General features: G+C 44.7%; 1 protein-coding gene across 1 annotated transcript in view; it reads left to right on the forward strand.

Moving 5' to 3' along the window:
- Positions 1-7,268: 7,268 nt before the first annotated feature.
- Positions 7,269-16,477, forward strand: part of CSE1L (chromosome segregation 1 like) — a 35,959-nt gene continuing 26,750 nt past the window's right edge. The window contains exons 1-3 of the mRNA XM_028524014.2: positions 7,269-7,394; positions 13,162-13,257; positions 15,825-15,967. Coding sequence (XP_028379815.1) covers positions 13,173-13,257; positions 15,825-15,967 — 228 coding nt within the window. The 5' untranslated portion in view covers positions 7,269-7,394; positions 13,162-13,172. The remainder of the gene's footprint in view (positions 7,395-13,161; positions 13,258-15,824; positions 15,968-16,477) is intronic.

A 16,477-nucleotide genomic window follows, 5' to 3' on the forward strand; every position in this document is an offset into this window, starting at 1 on the left:
TACTGTTAAAAATATCCCATGCTTTAATCAGGTGATAAATCAATAAAGTTTTAAAAAGTAAAACTTCTCTAATGTGGTAATTAATTTGTATATCAAGACATCGTTTGTTCTTATGGCAGCTCTAAGCTTGTAGATTAACAAATATAACCATTAATGGGAGAATGTTAATTGTGAGTTTCAGTTTTCTTTAAGTATGGTTCCCCTTTTCCCCTTCCCTCCCCTCACTCCAGGAAAAGGAAAAAACCCAGTCATGAGACTTTTCTTTATCTCCTGAATCTGCTTTCCCACTTCAGTGTGATCGGTGCTCTCGTTCCCACAACACAGAACTCCCCTCCTGCTGGCTGTGAGGGTGAGCTTACAGAGCCACCAGCTGGTCACTGGGGGGAGGCAGTCCCGAGGTTCACACAGGACCCCCACATATGAAGACAGTAAATTCTGAAGGCAAATTCCATTCTTTCTGAAATACTCCCGTTGTAAATCATTACTGCACTTAAAATACTCCGCTGCTGAAACTCATTAATACACTGCCATCTTTATTAACTCACCGGAGTAAAGCTACACTCTGTGGAACTACCTTTCAGGTGCTTCCAGCGAAGAGCCAGAGGACAGCCCTTTCTTCGGAAAATGTTTCTAAAGGGTCCATCTCTTCAGGGCAGGTAGTGCCTGGGCTGTATCTGGAGCAGAGGCCTTCAGTTCTGGCCCAGGCGACAGTGGCAGTGTCTGGAGACAGTTTGGTTGTCACAGCTGGGATGGAGGGGGGGAATTTGATACTGACGCCTAAACACCCCCCACCACAAGGAATTACCCAGTCCCAAAGTCAGCAGGGTTCAGGTTGAACAGACTTGAACTAAAATGACTTCTTCCTCTGAGTCTAAGGAGTTTGGTGTAGTGGGACCTACAAGTCCATCTGTGGTGGATACCTTCAGCTTTCTTTACGCACAAAAAAGCCACTTACCCCTCTTATGAAGGCGAGAGCGTGCTGAGGTCACTGGTTGGGGAAGGGCTTTAAATAAAGCTCTACTTTTATTTCAAGTACTACTTATTTTAGCATTTTGAAAGGCAGTATCAGCATTATACTGCACCCGTACCCTACCAACAGGCTGGAACACATTTTAGGCAAAAGTACTTCTTCAAAGGACCAGAGTGGTTCCCGGCAACTTTTGCAAACCTATGGAAACATACTGTTGTCCAGTTTAAGAAATCTGCTAAATTGTCCCCAGTTGGTTGTGTCATTTCTCAGGAGTTTCCAGCTTAGTAAATGCAACTACACACCCACAGCAAAAGGAAAGGAAAAAGGGTGGGCCTGCCCCAAGGATTCTGCCAAAGTGGTTTTAGTATTTTTTAAATGCCTATTTCCAGACAAAAGCTAGCCTTATTTGATGTTCAACTGAAGATTGACTCTTTGAGGACAGTTTTATATCATAGCCAATTTTCATTTTTTCCAGAGACCCTCAATCTGAATTAAGGCTGCTATAGCCTCCTCTTCATTAACCTAATTAGATTTGCTTCAAGAATGTATCTTGATTTATGTCTAAGAAATACCCATGTGACCTGAAACTAATATAATACTGAATGTCAACTGTATTTGAGGTATTTTAAAAAGAGAACTAACCAGGTGTTTCAGTAAACATGTTTGCTTAAGTAAGTTTGTGCTCAGACAACAGCGTACTGGTTTTCTCCTCCAGAGTGCTGTGTATACTTCCTAGGGTCTAAAGGACTTCCTGTAAATGAAAGGCACTTAGTGTCTGGAGCACAGTAACCCATCAACAAGTGTTAGTTCTTTAAATAGTGGTAATAGCCTGCTTATTGCTTATGCCCCAAAGGGCAGAAAGTTAGCACAAACCCTCCTGCCCGGAGTTCTTCCTCCCAGCTTCCCTGATCTGTTGTCCACTGGCCGCGTCTACTACTAGCTATGCTTGGGTCTGCCTGCTCCTCGTAAACTCACAGCACTAAAAAAGGATGCCCCCCTTTTAGATGAGGAAACTGAGGCCCAGAGAGGCCCACTGAGGCTGTGTGACTGGGTCACAGAGCTGAGACTCAGCCCCGGGCTCTGCCTTCAGAAGACCCCAGCTAACCTGGTGGGAGGGGTGCGGGAACCGAGGGGGGGGCATCCCGCGGGAGTGCTGGTCTGAGGAGCTCTGTTCCAGGGCGTTTATTCAGTGCGCTGCCAGGGCACTGCAAACTCCTGAGTTGGGAACGGTCTTTACCAGACCCCTCACACTAGCTTTCGGAGGGTCAACCTTGGACCTTTCCGTGATGATTTAGAAGCAGACGAGAGGGACTGACGACCACCAGAGAGAACGTGAGAGGAAGTGAGCGGATGCCGACGTTGGGCCGGTAAGCCCTCATTTTCTCCGGGCCCTGGTTTCACTTCTTTCCCATCGGTTCATGAACTGCCTTCATCTTCCCACTTTATTGAACTGAAAATTTGCCAATTTCTGACTTTTTTAGAGTTCACACTCACGCCTGCCTGAGGGCTTTTGCCCCTTGACATTCCCCTGCCGGCAATGCTCTCCCCCTATATTGTTCCACGGCTGGTTTCTCCTCCAGGGATCAGGCCAAGCACGAACCCCTCGGCTGCCTTCTTCGAGCTCCTCAGAGCCTGCACCAGCTGCAGTGGCTGCCTGAGGTCTGTCGCCCCCGCAGAACGGAAGCGTGTGAAGACAGGATGGGTCCACAGCTAGTTTATGTGTGAAACCTCACTGGCTGGAGCGCAGCACCAGACACCTAGGGAGTACCAGAAATTCTAGGATGATCACGGGGCTGTGCACACATTCAAGGGAATTAGGTCGTTTTCTGTGCTTTCTTGGATGCCTGGCACTTCCACTCTCCGTTTGCCACACTCCGCATGGAGAGGAGGCTGCTGCCTGAAGGCCCACTTCCCCTCCGTACCTGCCCTAGGCACTTCCTTCCCTCAGAGAGTTCTGGAAGGCGCCCAGCCCTTGATTCCAAAGGCTGCAAGTGTCCAAAGGGCTCTAGGTTGAAGCTCTGCATTCCCTGGACTTTTCTGGCCTAACTCCCCTCTATCCGTCCCCCAGAGGAGGAAAGAGAGAACTTTATTCGTGCTAGGCTTCCCTGTTGATTGTTTGATATGCTCTTGCCCTTTCAACCATTGTTCAGCCTTTTTTTTTTTTCATTTCTGTGATAGCACTGGCAGCAGGATAAATAGTAATAATAACCATGTACTGGTTTCTTGGTGTGCCGGGCATGTGCTCTGCACTCATCTTTCCCTTAGTTCTCCCAACCGAGTTATGAGGTTAGGTACTATTATCATCACACCCCACTTTTTTATAGAGCATACCTGGGGCTCAGAGAGGTCAATGAACTTGCCTAAGGCCACACAGCTAGATTCAAAGCCTGCAGTCTGGCTCTAGGACATGCCTCTTAAACACTGCCCATACCACCTCTCAGAGCTTGGGAGCCATCCGTGCCTGTCCCCATCTCTCTCCTTCACTGCATCCCTGAGGCTCCCTTCAGTCCCTCCCTAAGGAGGGATCTCCCACAAAGGATCTGCAGACAGTTGGAGATCCGTTAGGGCACGCCCCCGTGGCCTGAGAGCTCAGCATAGCACTGCCATCTGCCGGCTCTGGAGCAGATAAAAATGTGGGTTCGTGTGCAGTTAAGTCTAAATATTCCAAAATTGTATATCAATCTAATACATTTTTTAATAAAACATTGTTGAATGGTAGGCTTTATTAAAAGGAAATGACACAAACCTTTAAATACCTAATAACTTCAAAATAGGAACCAAAAGCCCACTAAAGTACACTTGCACAATGACAAAGCCAGAATCCTAACGGGAGACTCGTATGTGTCTCAGAGAACATCAGATAAAGAGCATTTTAAAAATAAGGACATAGCCCTGGCAGGTGGGACTGGACTGTGTGCCGGTCTACGAACCCAAGGGTTGCCACTTAGTCAGGGTGTATGCCTGGGTTGCAGGCCAGGTCCCCAGTAGGGGGCACGCAAGAGGCAACCACACATTGATGTTTCTCTCCCTCTCTCCTTCCCTTCTTCTCTCTGAAAATAAATAAAATCTTTATCCAAAAACCCTTATGTCCATAACCTTTTTACTCAAACAGAACAACTTTTTACATTGTACCCATGAAAATTGCTTTTACATGTGACAGGGTGCTGTCAAAGATAAACACAGCCATTGTTAAAGCGGGGAAAACAGATTTTCTTCAGTAACTACTGACAGTAGGGGAGAAAGCTGAACTCCATTCTGACTTCTGCAGAGCTGACTGGGTGTTTTAAAGGGAAAATGAGGGAGCAGGGGTGCAAGCAGGGGCCCAGTGAAAAGTTACAAAGGGCTGCTTTGTAAAAAAGTGACTAGGCCAGCCCTGGCTGGTGTGGCTCGGTGGACTGAGCGCCACCCTGTGACCTGAAAGGTCACCGGTTCAATTCTGAATTAGGGCACATGCCTGGGTTGCGGGCCAGGTCCCCTGGTTGGGGGCGTGTGAGCGGCTGTCAGCTCATGTTCCTCTCTCAGGTCACTGTTTCTCTCCTTCTCTTTCTCCCTCCCTTTCCCCTCTCTCTGAGAATACATAAAATCTTTTTAAAAACAGTGATGACGCCAGCTGTGTCTGTTAGCTGGCATTTACCAAAGTTAGGCTTCCAGAGGATCTACCTTCCGGATTAGATTTCAAAAGAATGGCTTTCAGGTCCTTAGGAAGGACACCCCTGAACTGTTAAGGGACAGGGGCAAAGTTTACGATTGTAAGCCCTTTTGGTAACTGCTGTAGGAAAGGGAAGTTGGGGCCTACCCTCAGGAGCTGGCTAGAAACACAGTACGTTTCCCTAGCAGCACTGAGCTGCCTGCGCGTCACTCGTCCCAGGGAAGTGCCCTCTGCTGCCAGAAGCCATGTTGAAGCTTGGTCACCTTTTGGTGAAAGGTTTGGACAGTCATTCATTACGTGTTGAGAACTCTGCAGTTCTCAGTGTCTATATAATTTCATGTCTCTATATATTTGTTTCCTTGAATGATGACCACAGAGTGACTTTCAGCCGCAGGAGTAACAAGCTAGCAGTCCCATGGGACGTGCTCGGAGTGGACAGACAGCTGGGCCTGTGGAAGGAGGGGGAGAAGGAGGCCAAAACTGAGGGCTGGGGTTTCCATTAGTCACCCCTGGTTCCTCTCCTTCCCACATTCAGTGTATCATAAGATCCTAGGGGCTCTATCTCTGAAATATATCCTGAAGCTGTTCACTTCTCTCCGTATTCATGCTACAAAGACACACCCTATCCCAGGCTATTACACCCGCCTGGATGCCTCCTACAGCCTTCTCACTGGTCTCCCTGCTTCAAGTTCTTCCCCCCATACAGTCCTTTCTCCAAGCAGCAACTGGTGGGCCTCTTAAAATATCAATTTGGTAGCCCTGGCCAAGTAGCTCAGTTAGTTAGAGCATCTTTGCAATATGCTAAGGTTGCATGTGCCCAATCAGGGCACACACAAGAAGCAACCAATGAATGCATAAATAAGTGGAACAACAAATCGATGCTTCTCTCTAAAATCAATCAATAAAAAAATCACTATATTATTTCACTTACATGTGGAATCTGATGAACAAAATAAACTAACAAGGTGGAGACAGACTTATGGATACAGAGGGCATACTGACACCTGCCAGAAGGGAGAGGGTTGGTGGGATAGGTGAGAGAGGTGAAGGGATGAAGCAAAGAAAAAAAGACTCAATTCGGCGGCCGTCACCAAGCAGATCGGACTCTTATCTTGTTCCTGCGCCTCCCTTGGCTTCCTCAGCACCCATGCCTGATAAACCCAATACGGCCGAGATTGAGAAATTCGGTAAGTCGAAACTGAAGACAGAAACTCGAGAGAAACACCCACTGCCTTCCAAAGAAATGACTGAAGCAAGAGTCAAATCATAGTCAAAACGACTGAAGGAGAAGCAAGCAGGCAAATCGTAATGAGGCCCGCACCGCCAATACGCACTGTACGTTCCACAAGCACTGCCTTCTTATATTACTTCCTTTAGCTGTTTAACTTTGTAAGCTGCAAAGAGGGTGGATCAGTTTAAATGACTGTGCTGCCGCTTTTCACATCAGAACTACTGACAATGAAGGCCGCCCATCTGCCTCCCTGGCTGGCAGGGAAGGAAAAGAACTTGCGTGTTGGTGAAGGAAGAAGCTGGGTGTGAAGATAGTGAAATCTAGAGTAAAAACCAAGCTGATCCAAGGTGTCCTGAAGACTGTAAAATGCAGTTTAATCAGAGTGCCACTTTTCTGTTAAAATGATTTTAATTATTGGAATGCACAATTTTTAAATATGCAAATAAAAAGTTTTAAAACCTGGGGGGAAAAAAGACTCATGGGCATAGACTACAGCATGGTAATTGCCAGAGGGAAGTGGGAGGTAGAAGTGGTAAAAAGAGGGATAAATGGTTACGGAAGGACACCACATGCGGAGGTAAACATACAATACAATAGACAGGCGATGTATTGTAGAATGGTACACCTGAAACCTACATCATTTTATTAACCAATGCCACCCAAATAAATTCAATAAAAAAATAAATAAAAGAAGGAAAAATATATGTAAATTTGGCGGTCCTATACTTCAGACACAGTTCAAACGCTGGCCTACATCATCTAGCCTGGGCTGGTCTAACATCCCCTCCCGACACGCTCCACTTCATTAAGGCCCAGCCTAGCTCACTCCTGACTCCGAGCCTTCGCACTGACATCCCCGCCTCCTGAAATGCTCTCCAGGCTGAGATGCTCACAGCTGTCTGCTTGTTGCAATTCAGGTCCATTTTCACCTGTTCAGACATCTCTGACTATCCCGTTGGCCTTCCAAGTCACTGCCTGCCATATCACCCTGCTTTCAATTTTCTCTTCATAGCACTTACCAAGATCTGAAATGAGCTTACTTGTTCATTCCGTTTCAACCTCTAAAACATAAGCTCCATGGGGGCCAAAAAGTTCTTTTCTGCCCGAGACGCTAAGGACAGGACTTTGGGCACTGCGTTCAAAAGTTATGTAAGACTTACTACGTGCCTTGTATCAAGTCCTGACATCAAAATAGGTCACAACCCAGCAGCCACTCGCTGCATCTGTTCGTTTCAGGAAAACGGTGATTGTGATGCCCGTTAGAACGGTCTGAACCAAAGGGCATTGTGGCTTGTGACGTCAGCGCAAACACAGAGCGGGGTCGCGCAAGCCTGAGATTGGTCATTCGAAAACCGGAGTGGTGCCGGAGCACCCTCGGCCCCGCCCCCTGCCTCTGCCCTGTTCACGCATGCGCCCCTACCGCAGCCTCGCCGCCGCGCCATTTTGCCCGGGTTTGAATGTGAGGTGGAGCGGTGGCAGGAGTGGGTAGTGGCAGGTACCGTCCGCGGCTGAGATTTTCTTCTCCATTCCTGTATTTCCACCAGGTAAGGCCGGGGAGTGCACGGCTTGGCGGGGTGGCCTCTGGAAACCCCGCGGGGAGAGGGATGAGGCGCTCCCTGCATTTCCGAGCGCTGGGGAGCAAGGACCGCGCCTCTGGGCGAGAGCGGAATGTGGGCCCATGTGTCTGGCAGAGTCCTCGGGGCGAAGTCTTTGCCCTCGCCCGCCGCCTTCGCCTCATCTCGCAGCCTCTCAGTGGTCAGGCCTAAACCGGGCGGCCCCCGGGCCTGTGGGAGGCGAGAGCAGCCGCGGCGCGGCCTAACGCGGCCCACCTCCCGCCCCTTCCCCTCCAGCGCCGCTCTGATTGGTCGCGCCGCTGCCGTGTGTCTCGGGAAGGCCGCCTCTCATTGGTCACGGCCGCGCGTCCGTTCTCTAGGCTCCGGGCCATCGTCAACGTGAGCAGGGTGCAGCGTCGACGCCTGTCGGGTTGCAGGGCGGTGGATGCGGGTCTCCACCTGACCGCCTGTGCCCTGGACTCTCTTTTTTAAGGAGGACAGGGAGCGTAATCTCAGTGTGTTTCAGCCTCCCCGATTGTAAAATGGGCACCGTGATCTCACTTTGCTGAGTTGTTCGTGAGGGTTAAATTCTGGTCCGTGCACCTGCCTAGTAATACGGGGGGCTCCCCTTGGGGGAAACGCTGTGTGGCTGGGTAGTTCGAAGCATGGGCTTGGGCGTCGGAGCGCCTGGGTTCGTTCCAGATTGAGGCTCGCCCTAGGCGTAGTCACCGCATCTGTCCCAGCCTCCATTTCCTTCCCTGCAAAACGGGGTTGAAAACATAGTCTGCCTGTGAAAGTGGCTGTGAGGATGCGCCGAGTTATTACCGTGGTTGACCGAGTCCCACCTCCGGGGACCCTTGTCCGCCTCCCCACCCATCTCTCCTCTTCAGGCACGGAAGCCACACGGACCCACCTCACCTGCCCGCCGTGAAGCGTTGTGTTGTGCCTCCCGTTTTCTTGGGAATTACCAGCGTTAGACGTTTGCAAGGCCGGCTCCCCGTCCTTCGGGTTTTACTCACCTTAGGCCTTTCTCGACCAGCCTCTTCAACTCTTTTCATCGTATCACCCTAGTTTTATTAACTTCATAACATTGAACGTTATCTGTAATCACTCGGTAGTTTACTTGTTTATTGCTTCTCTTGACTGCCAAGAGCAAGAACCTTGCTTTCCCCCGTCTTGTTTACTGCTGTTTCCAGGTGGCCAGTGCTTGCCACATGGCGGCTGCACAAGTGTTGTTATTCTCTGGAGGCGCAGAAGGGGATTTTCTTACTCTTGGGTCTCACCAGTGCTCATTTCCTCCTTTGGGCCCCCATACTCCAGTTTTGGCCCCTTTTTCGAGTCTCTGCTTTTTGCACAATTCCTGGAACTCTTGACCTAGCCTAGTCTCTTCCCTCTTAAGACTCTTTGTCTTTCTCCTCTTCCATCAGTGTAAGGGCATTCTCTCTCCCCTTGTGTTACTTTGATTTCTGCTAGGTGGGAGCTGGAACCGAGAGATACCGTTTTCTCTACAGGATTAAATGGGTTTGAGAACACTGCTCTCGTTTCTGAGTTAATTTGTTCCTCTCTTCATTTCACGACTTTATTGAGCAGCCCATTAGTCTTTGGGAATACAGTGAAGAAACAAAAATGGACAAGGTCCCTTCCTTTGGGTAGCTTATGTTCAGTGAGGGAGAGAAACAAGAATACAGGTAAATGAATTATATAATTTCACGCAGTGACAAGGGACAGGGTGATGTGATAGATGAAGGCTCCTGAGGAGGTGACATTTGAGCTGAGACCAGTCATAGAGAGGTAGGGAATAGAAAGTATTGTACAAGAGCTCAAGGACAGGTGCAAGTATGGAATAATGGGATATTTGAGGGAAATCCAGCTTGCCAGAGGAACGGATGAGAAGGGGAGGTATCCAGGGGCCAAATCACATAGGGCTTGGTAGGGACGTAAAGAGCTTGAATTTGAGTCTGAGTGGTGTGTTCCTGTGGTTGGAAAGCAGAGGGAGGGGCGGGGAGGTGTTGGGGTTCCTTCTTGATGCGCGTGTGCCAGGCAGGTAGTTGTCACACGTTGGGTCTCTTTCCCTTTCCCCAGACAGAGGGCCTCGGGAGTGGTTCTCTAATGTGGAGGGAATGACTAAGGAAAAGGCACACTTCTTGGATTAGCTCATGTCATTATGTCTGAAACAGGGATAGAATGCAAGCTTTTATTCCAGAAATCTTCATCTGTAACTGAGGGCCTGTGGGAAGAGGCTAGACTTAGGTCCAGCCATCTATTCAGCAGGAAGAACTTACAAATTAGAAAAGTCTGTCATTGATTTATTGTGGTGTGTTGTGTGTATGTGTGTTGGTAGGAATTTCCAAAGATAGCTTTGTGGAGAAAGTATCACCCCTTATTTAAAGACAAAATAATGAGCCCTGGCTGGCATAGCTCAGTGGATTGAGTGTGGGCTGCAATCCAGGCATCACAGGTTCTATTCCCAGTCAGGGCACATGCCTGGGTTGCAGGCCACAGCCCCCAGCAACCACACATTGATGTGTGTCTGCCTGTCTGTCTGTCTCTCTCTTTCTCCTTCCCTTCTCTCTCTAAAAATAAATAAATAAAAGACAAAAGAATGAATCTTCCATTTTAAAGTCAATAACACTTCCTACATTTATATATAGCTAACATTTTAAAGGGTCACAGTGCCTTCACCTGTGGCCAATTAAGATAACTTAATTAGATCTCGATCTTACTGATATATAGGGAATTCCTGTGTAGTGTTCTCTAAAAGTACCTATTATACTTTCCCAAATCAGGGCTAAGCTTACAATTTTGTTTGAAAGACATTATCACTAGGGAGATATAAAAAGTTTGTTGAATTTAGTTCCATATCTAACATTAAAATTCTAGGACCTATGTAGTATTTTAACTTTCAGGGATTGTAGCATGCATGTTTATATAACACCATCCCCCCATACACGCATACACTTTTTTCCCCCAACACACTTTTAAAAAAAAGCATAAAAATAGTTTATCTTAGCACCTCTGCTTTGTCATTTTAGGGCTATTCTATCATGTGGTCTTCTATCAGTTGTCTCTGCCTCTTCCTGTTTGTTCCAGCTGACCAGAGTAAAGGGGAAGAATGATAGTGCTTTTGATGGAAAAATTAGTCCAGGGTATGTAGCTTTTGAAGATAGTACAACCGATATGTATAGTAGGTGCCCATCATCGTTGTGAAGCTCTAGGAAGACTGCAGTGAACAAAACACCAAGTCCCTGCTCTTGGAGCTTGCAGTCTAGTGAAGGGAAAAGCACAGCAGACAAAGCAAATTTATATACCTAATAAAATGTACTTGGAAAAATAGATAAGGGGATGGAGACCAGCAGGGGTGGGTGCTTCTTCAGAGAGGACAGTCCAGGAAGGCATCTCTGAAAAGAGATGACATCGTAAAAGAGGCCTGAGTGGAGTGGGCAGTGAGCCGTGCAGCGCTGCGTGGACCGAACTGTCGGCAGATGGGCCCGTGAGTGCACACCCCTGAGACAGAGGCAGAAGCACTGCCATATGTGAACAGTAATACAGGGCAGATTTCAAATTCACTTTCTCGAAGTTCCTTAGAATGAACAGAAATTAATTATGGCAGGCGAGTTGGTCATTTTTATATGACAGATGTAACTGAGTTCCTACATTTTGTTGGGGCTGCTAATAGCTCGTCCTCAAAGAATAGTGGTCTCCGGTTCAGACCTGGAATCTGTGTTCTAGCTGGCAGACTTGACATACTGACATCATCCGTTCATGCAGCAGATGCTCACTGAATGTCCATGTGCCAGGTTGAAGGTCCTGAGCACACAGGCAAAGACATAAACAAGGTTCCTGCTGTAAGGAGTTTACAAATAGATAACAAGTCAAAGATAATATAGATGAGGATTAATGCTATTAACAGGAATGCGGTAGATGTTAGGTGTGGAGGGACCCTTTGAAGAGTTGATGGCTGACACCTGAATAATCCTGCATGTCAAATTAGAAGGAAGGGCAGCATTACAGGCAGTGAGAACTGTCTTGGCTGGTTCAAGGACCAGAAAGAAAGAAGGCTTTTGTGGCTGGAACATAGTGTGAGGCCAGACAAGGAGAAGGTAGGAAGTGAGGTTGGCAGGTGCCAGATTGCATGGGACTCTTTGCCATGGTGAAAGAGTTTGGATTTTTGATACAGATAGTTATGAGGGACCTGAGAGATTTTGGTTGAGATAGGTACAGTGCTGTAGGAGCATAATGCAGATTTATCAAAGAATATATTTAAAAACTCAACAAAATAGACAGTTAACTTCTGTAATCCCCCAAATACACACACAGTTTCTAACATGCTGCTTTGCATAAATCCAAAAAAGTAGAATAAATTTTCATGTGGCGAAGAAAGACCAGCTGGATTATTTTTCCTCATGTACATTGATGTAAATGATTTTGCTTGGCATTGGCAAACTTTCAAGATTGCAAAGTCAGACAAGGAAAAATATGAAGTCCTAGTCCTATTTTTAATTTTTTTTTGTGGACCCTTCATAGTGTCATATAATGACTGCCCCAATTTACATTTCCCCCAGTAGTACACAAGGGTTCTCTTTTCTCCACACCCCCACCCACACTTGTTATTTCTTGTCTTTTTGATAATAGCCGTTCTGACAGGAGTTAGGTGAAGTCTCATGGTTTTGATTCACATTTCCCTGGTGATCAGTGATGCTGGGTGCCTTTTTGTGCACCTGTTGGCCATCTGTATGTCTTCTTTGGCAAATTTCTATTCAGACCCTCTGCCCGTTTTTAAATTGGGTTGTCTTTTCCCCCCTGAGTTGTATAAGTTCTTTATATATTTTTTGGATATTAACCCCTTGTCACAGGGGTCCGTAACTCCCCAGGCCACAGACTGGTACCAGAAACTGGGCCGCCCAGAAGGAGGTAAACAGTGGGTGAGCTTGCCAAGCTGTGCTTGTGTTACTGCCTGAGCTCTGCCTCCTGTCTCCGCTCTACCCTGCGCCCTCCCCAGGTCCATGGAAAAAATTGTCTTCCATGAAACCGGTCCCTGGTGTCAAAAAGGTTGGGGACCACTGCCTTATCAGTCATATGATTGGCAAATACTTCCATTTGGTAGGCTGCTTTTCATTTTGTTGATGGATTCCTTTCCTGTGCAGAAGCTTTTTAGTTGGATGCATTCCCATTTGTACATTTTTGTTTTGTTGCCTTTGCTTCTGGTATAGGAAGTTACTTTTTAATATTAATCACAGTTGTCATCTTCTGAACCCTAGAATGATCTCCCCAGGTACAAATTCTCAACAGTAGTTTGTTGTCGGTACTTGGCATGGAATGTTGTACACAAAGGCATTTATTCTAATTTCCTTAATCTCAGGACACTGTAGGATCCTTACTTTTGCTTAAATTTTTAATTTCTTATGGGAGGACTTATAAAAAGTTTCTAGTGAGTCTCTAACCCTTTGCTCTGTTTCATAGCATTTAAATTAGATCACATTTTTGGAAACTTTGATCAGTTCTTCAACTTTGCTTCTCTGTGCCTGTCTTTTTGAAATCATCATATGTTTTTTCTTCTCCTTCATCTCAAAATCATCTCACCGTAGTTTAAAAAAAAAAAAAGTCCATCTTAGTTAAGAGTCAGGCTTATAGCCCAAGCTCAAACATAACAAGTGGATGACTTTGAGAGAGGAGAAGACTGATAATATAAAAGGATTTTTTAATGCAAATTACTGAGTCCCCATGTGACCGATTACCCAAACCTCATTTCTTGTTTCAGGTTTTATTGCAATGGAGCTCAGTGATGCAAATTTGCAGACGCTAACAGAATATTTAAAGAAAACTCTTGATCCTGACCCCGCCATCAGACGTCCAGGTAAAGAGAATAAATATTGTTTTGTGGTTGATTGATTCTTAAAGGACAGATGAGGGAAACCTTTGTGCAATCTGTTTGTTAATTTTAAAAAATTACACTTGGATTCTCAGACATAGTTTATATTTCATTCTCTAGCTGTAAAGGGTGTGGGGTTATTTTTTTTTTGGTTTTGTTTTTTGAGTAAAATAGCTTTTATTTGACCTCTTCTAGAATAAAAAACACTATTATGTTTAGACTACTTTGTCCCTTCATCTTTCTGAAATTCCTCACACCTGCCAGTTTTAGAAAGATAATAACTAGGGCATAGAGATGAGAGTTAATTGCCTAAAAAATGATTGAGTGAATGAAACCAGGCAGGCAGACACTGTCAATCTCCATGCTCGGTTTGATTTACTTAATATATTTTAAGACCTAGAGTTCCTCTTTTCCTCCCTTACTCATGAATATGACCAGTTTCTATTAGAAACTTAGTTAGACTTAGACTTGCAAACTCAGACGCCCACAGGAATCACACGCGAAGGTAAATGAGTAAGGCAGGCCAAGTGAGGACTGGGAATATTCTCTCAGTCCGCTTCTTTGGAATTTACTAATGGGCATGCCCATGAAGAGGATTTTGGAAGTGCCCCGTAAAGATACAAATGAGTATGTGTGTGTGTCATAGTGATGTTATGTATAATAAGTAGAATCATAAACAGGATGTTACGTTAATGCATCCATCCTATTCTAGAAAAGCCTTCATGGTTTCCGAGAGGGAAAATTTGTCATCTTCCCCTTAGTGCTTAAAAAGTAATATGTTCTTGGATGAAGGGAAATTAATGGCTCTAATCTTCTTAGACTTTCCCAGAAAGCCTCTGCCAACATTGTCCATTAAAAATGATTTTTAATTGTGTCTTTTAAGGTGAGGGTGCTATTGTTGTATGAATCCAGGACAGAGTATAGGAATAAACTGTTTGTCAGGGATTGGTAGGAGACTGACTCCACATATTTATAAAATTATCTGGAGGTGGCAGTGTGTAGTGGTTCCCAGCCTACAGGGACCACTGTGCTCCAAAGATTATTGAGATGTGACAGTGTCATAGGTGAATTCGAAGAAACTTTTGAGGGTTATCGAGTGTGTAGAAATATGTAAGTGAGAATATTCTGAGAACAAGTTGAGGGAAATGAGCACAGAAGGGAATAGCCCTAAACTCATGAGAAAATTGTCTCCAGGATATTAATTACAATTTAGGAAAGAGACCTGGCAGTCTGTATGGGCTTTCCTCCAAACCACGCGTACAGGGCGTGGCCCTGTGCCGAGTGCTGACCACTAGGAGGAAACAACATAAGCCCGACAGACTCATACAAAACTGTGTTTGCTACTTAAAAACATGTTTTGTTTATTTCTCATCTTTCAAGAAAGACATGGGGAACACAAAGCAGGGAAAGTTTGAGGTATAAATTAAACTCTTGGGACTCAATTCAGAAAGAAGAAAAGTGTAAAATCATAGTATTATAGGAAATAATAGATGTTAACAGCAGACCTTTGCAGTAAGTATTGGATCCTTGGAATAGGTGAGGCCTAAGACAGGCCTAGAAAAATTAGAAGTGCTACAAACCTTCACAGTGTGATCAGTAAGCCTAGGAGCTTTAATATTCCTATGTGTAATATGAGTGTAAATATGTGAGTTAAAATGTGTATAAATTTATTGCTGGTATTAGAAATGTTTATTTCAAGAAAACCACTGAAGTCTAGTATGGTCAAATAAGGACTAGACTAAGACTTTTCAGTGATGAAATAATTCTAGCTGTGTGATCTTGACAAGTTGCTAACCTTGGGGGCCTTGTCTTTACAGTGAGGTTACTATTACCTACTTCTCTGTGCAGTAATGACAGCTTAATAAAATGATATATGTGGGCAAAGAATCAGACCCACATAGTTAATAATAGTATAAGGATCCAGCACAAGTAACGCCCCCTTTTTATTACAAAAATCTTTTATTAAAAAATCATAAGCATATAATTCTGTGACATAACAATATCACACTTAAGCACACCATGTGACATTTTAGGTAAAATGTTCAAATTAAAACTATAAATTATTACACCCATATTATTATTATCCTACCAGCTACGCTCAAGCAGGCATTACTTCTGCCAGACCCTGTATATTAGCATGAATTAGCTCATGTCATGACAGTGGTACTGTAAAAGAAATGTTACCATCAGTACTAATAGTGCTAATAATAACCCTTCTGGAAGAAGACAGGGTGTGCTACTTTGCCCTAAAGTCAGTTAACCTCTCTGAGCAGCATATTCTCCTTCAAACGGGACGGTCGTCTGATCAGGCCACTTTATAGGTTTGTGAGAATCAGGTGAGTTGAGTGATTTGAAAACTGAGGTATTATATAAATTTAATATAATATCATATATAGTCCATTCAATAGGTAAGAAAATTTGAGTTCCCTAAGAAAAAATATCTTAATCTTTTCTGATTTTTGATGCTTTAGTCAGATACACATAGTTTGCATGTACATAATGGGGAAAGATTTAGTTACAATAACAAACCTAACATAGAAATTCTTTTATAGCTGAGAAGTTTCTTGAGTCTGTAGAAGGAAGTCAGAATTACCCGCTGTTGCTTTTAACACTCCTGGAGAAGTCCCAGGATAATGTTATCAAAGTGTGTGCCTCAGTAACATTCAAGAACTACATTAAAAGAAACTGGAGAATTGTAAGTATTTTGTGAATACATAGTTTAATACTCTGTATATTTGTAAGATTTACATTTGCAGTGCTCTTGAAAGATTCAGACACAGATTAAAGATAAAATTAAATAGGACCCTCCTCAACAAAATATTAGCAAGTCAAATCCAAAAGAGTATAAAAATATATTTACCATGACCAAGTGGGATTTATCCCAGCTGTACAAGGCTTGTTCACCATTCAGAAATTAATGTACTGCCCTGACTGGTGTGGCTTACTTGGTTGGGCATCGTCCCACGAAGCAAGAAGTCCCTGGTTCGATTCCTGATCAGGGCACATGTCTGGGTTGCAGGTTTGGCCCCAGTCGGGGTGTGTATAACAGGCAACTGGCCTTGGGGTGGTGAACGTACAGTAGAACATACAGGTGCTGTATTATAGAATTGTACACCTGAAACCTATAGTTTTATTAACCAATTAACCTCAGTAAATGCAATAAAAAGAATAAATAAAAATTTAATTAATGTAATTTATAGCAATA

The sequence above is a fragment of the Phyllostomus discolor genome, chromosome 9 (assembly GCF_004126475.2).
Source record: "Phyllostomus discolor isolate MPI-MPIP mPhyDis1 chromosome 9, mPhyDis1.pri.v3, whole genome shotgun sequence".
In the NCBI taxonomy this organism is placed as follows: domain Eukaryota; kingdom Metazoa; phylum Chordata; class Mammalia; order Chiroptera; family Phyllostomidae; genus Phyllostomus; species Phyllostomus discolor.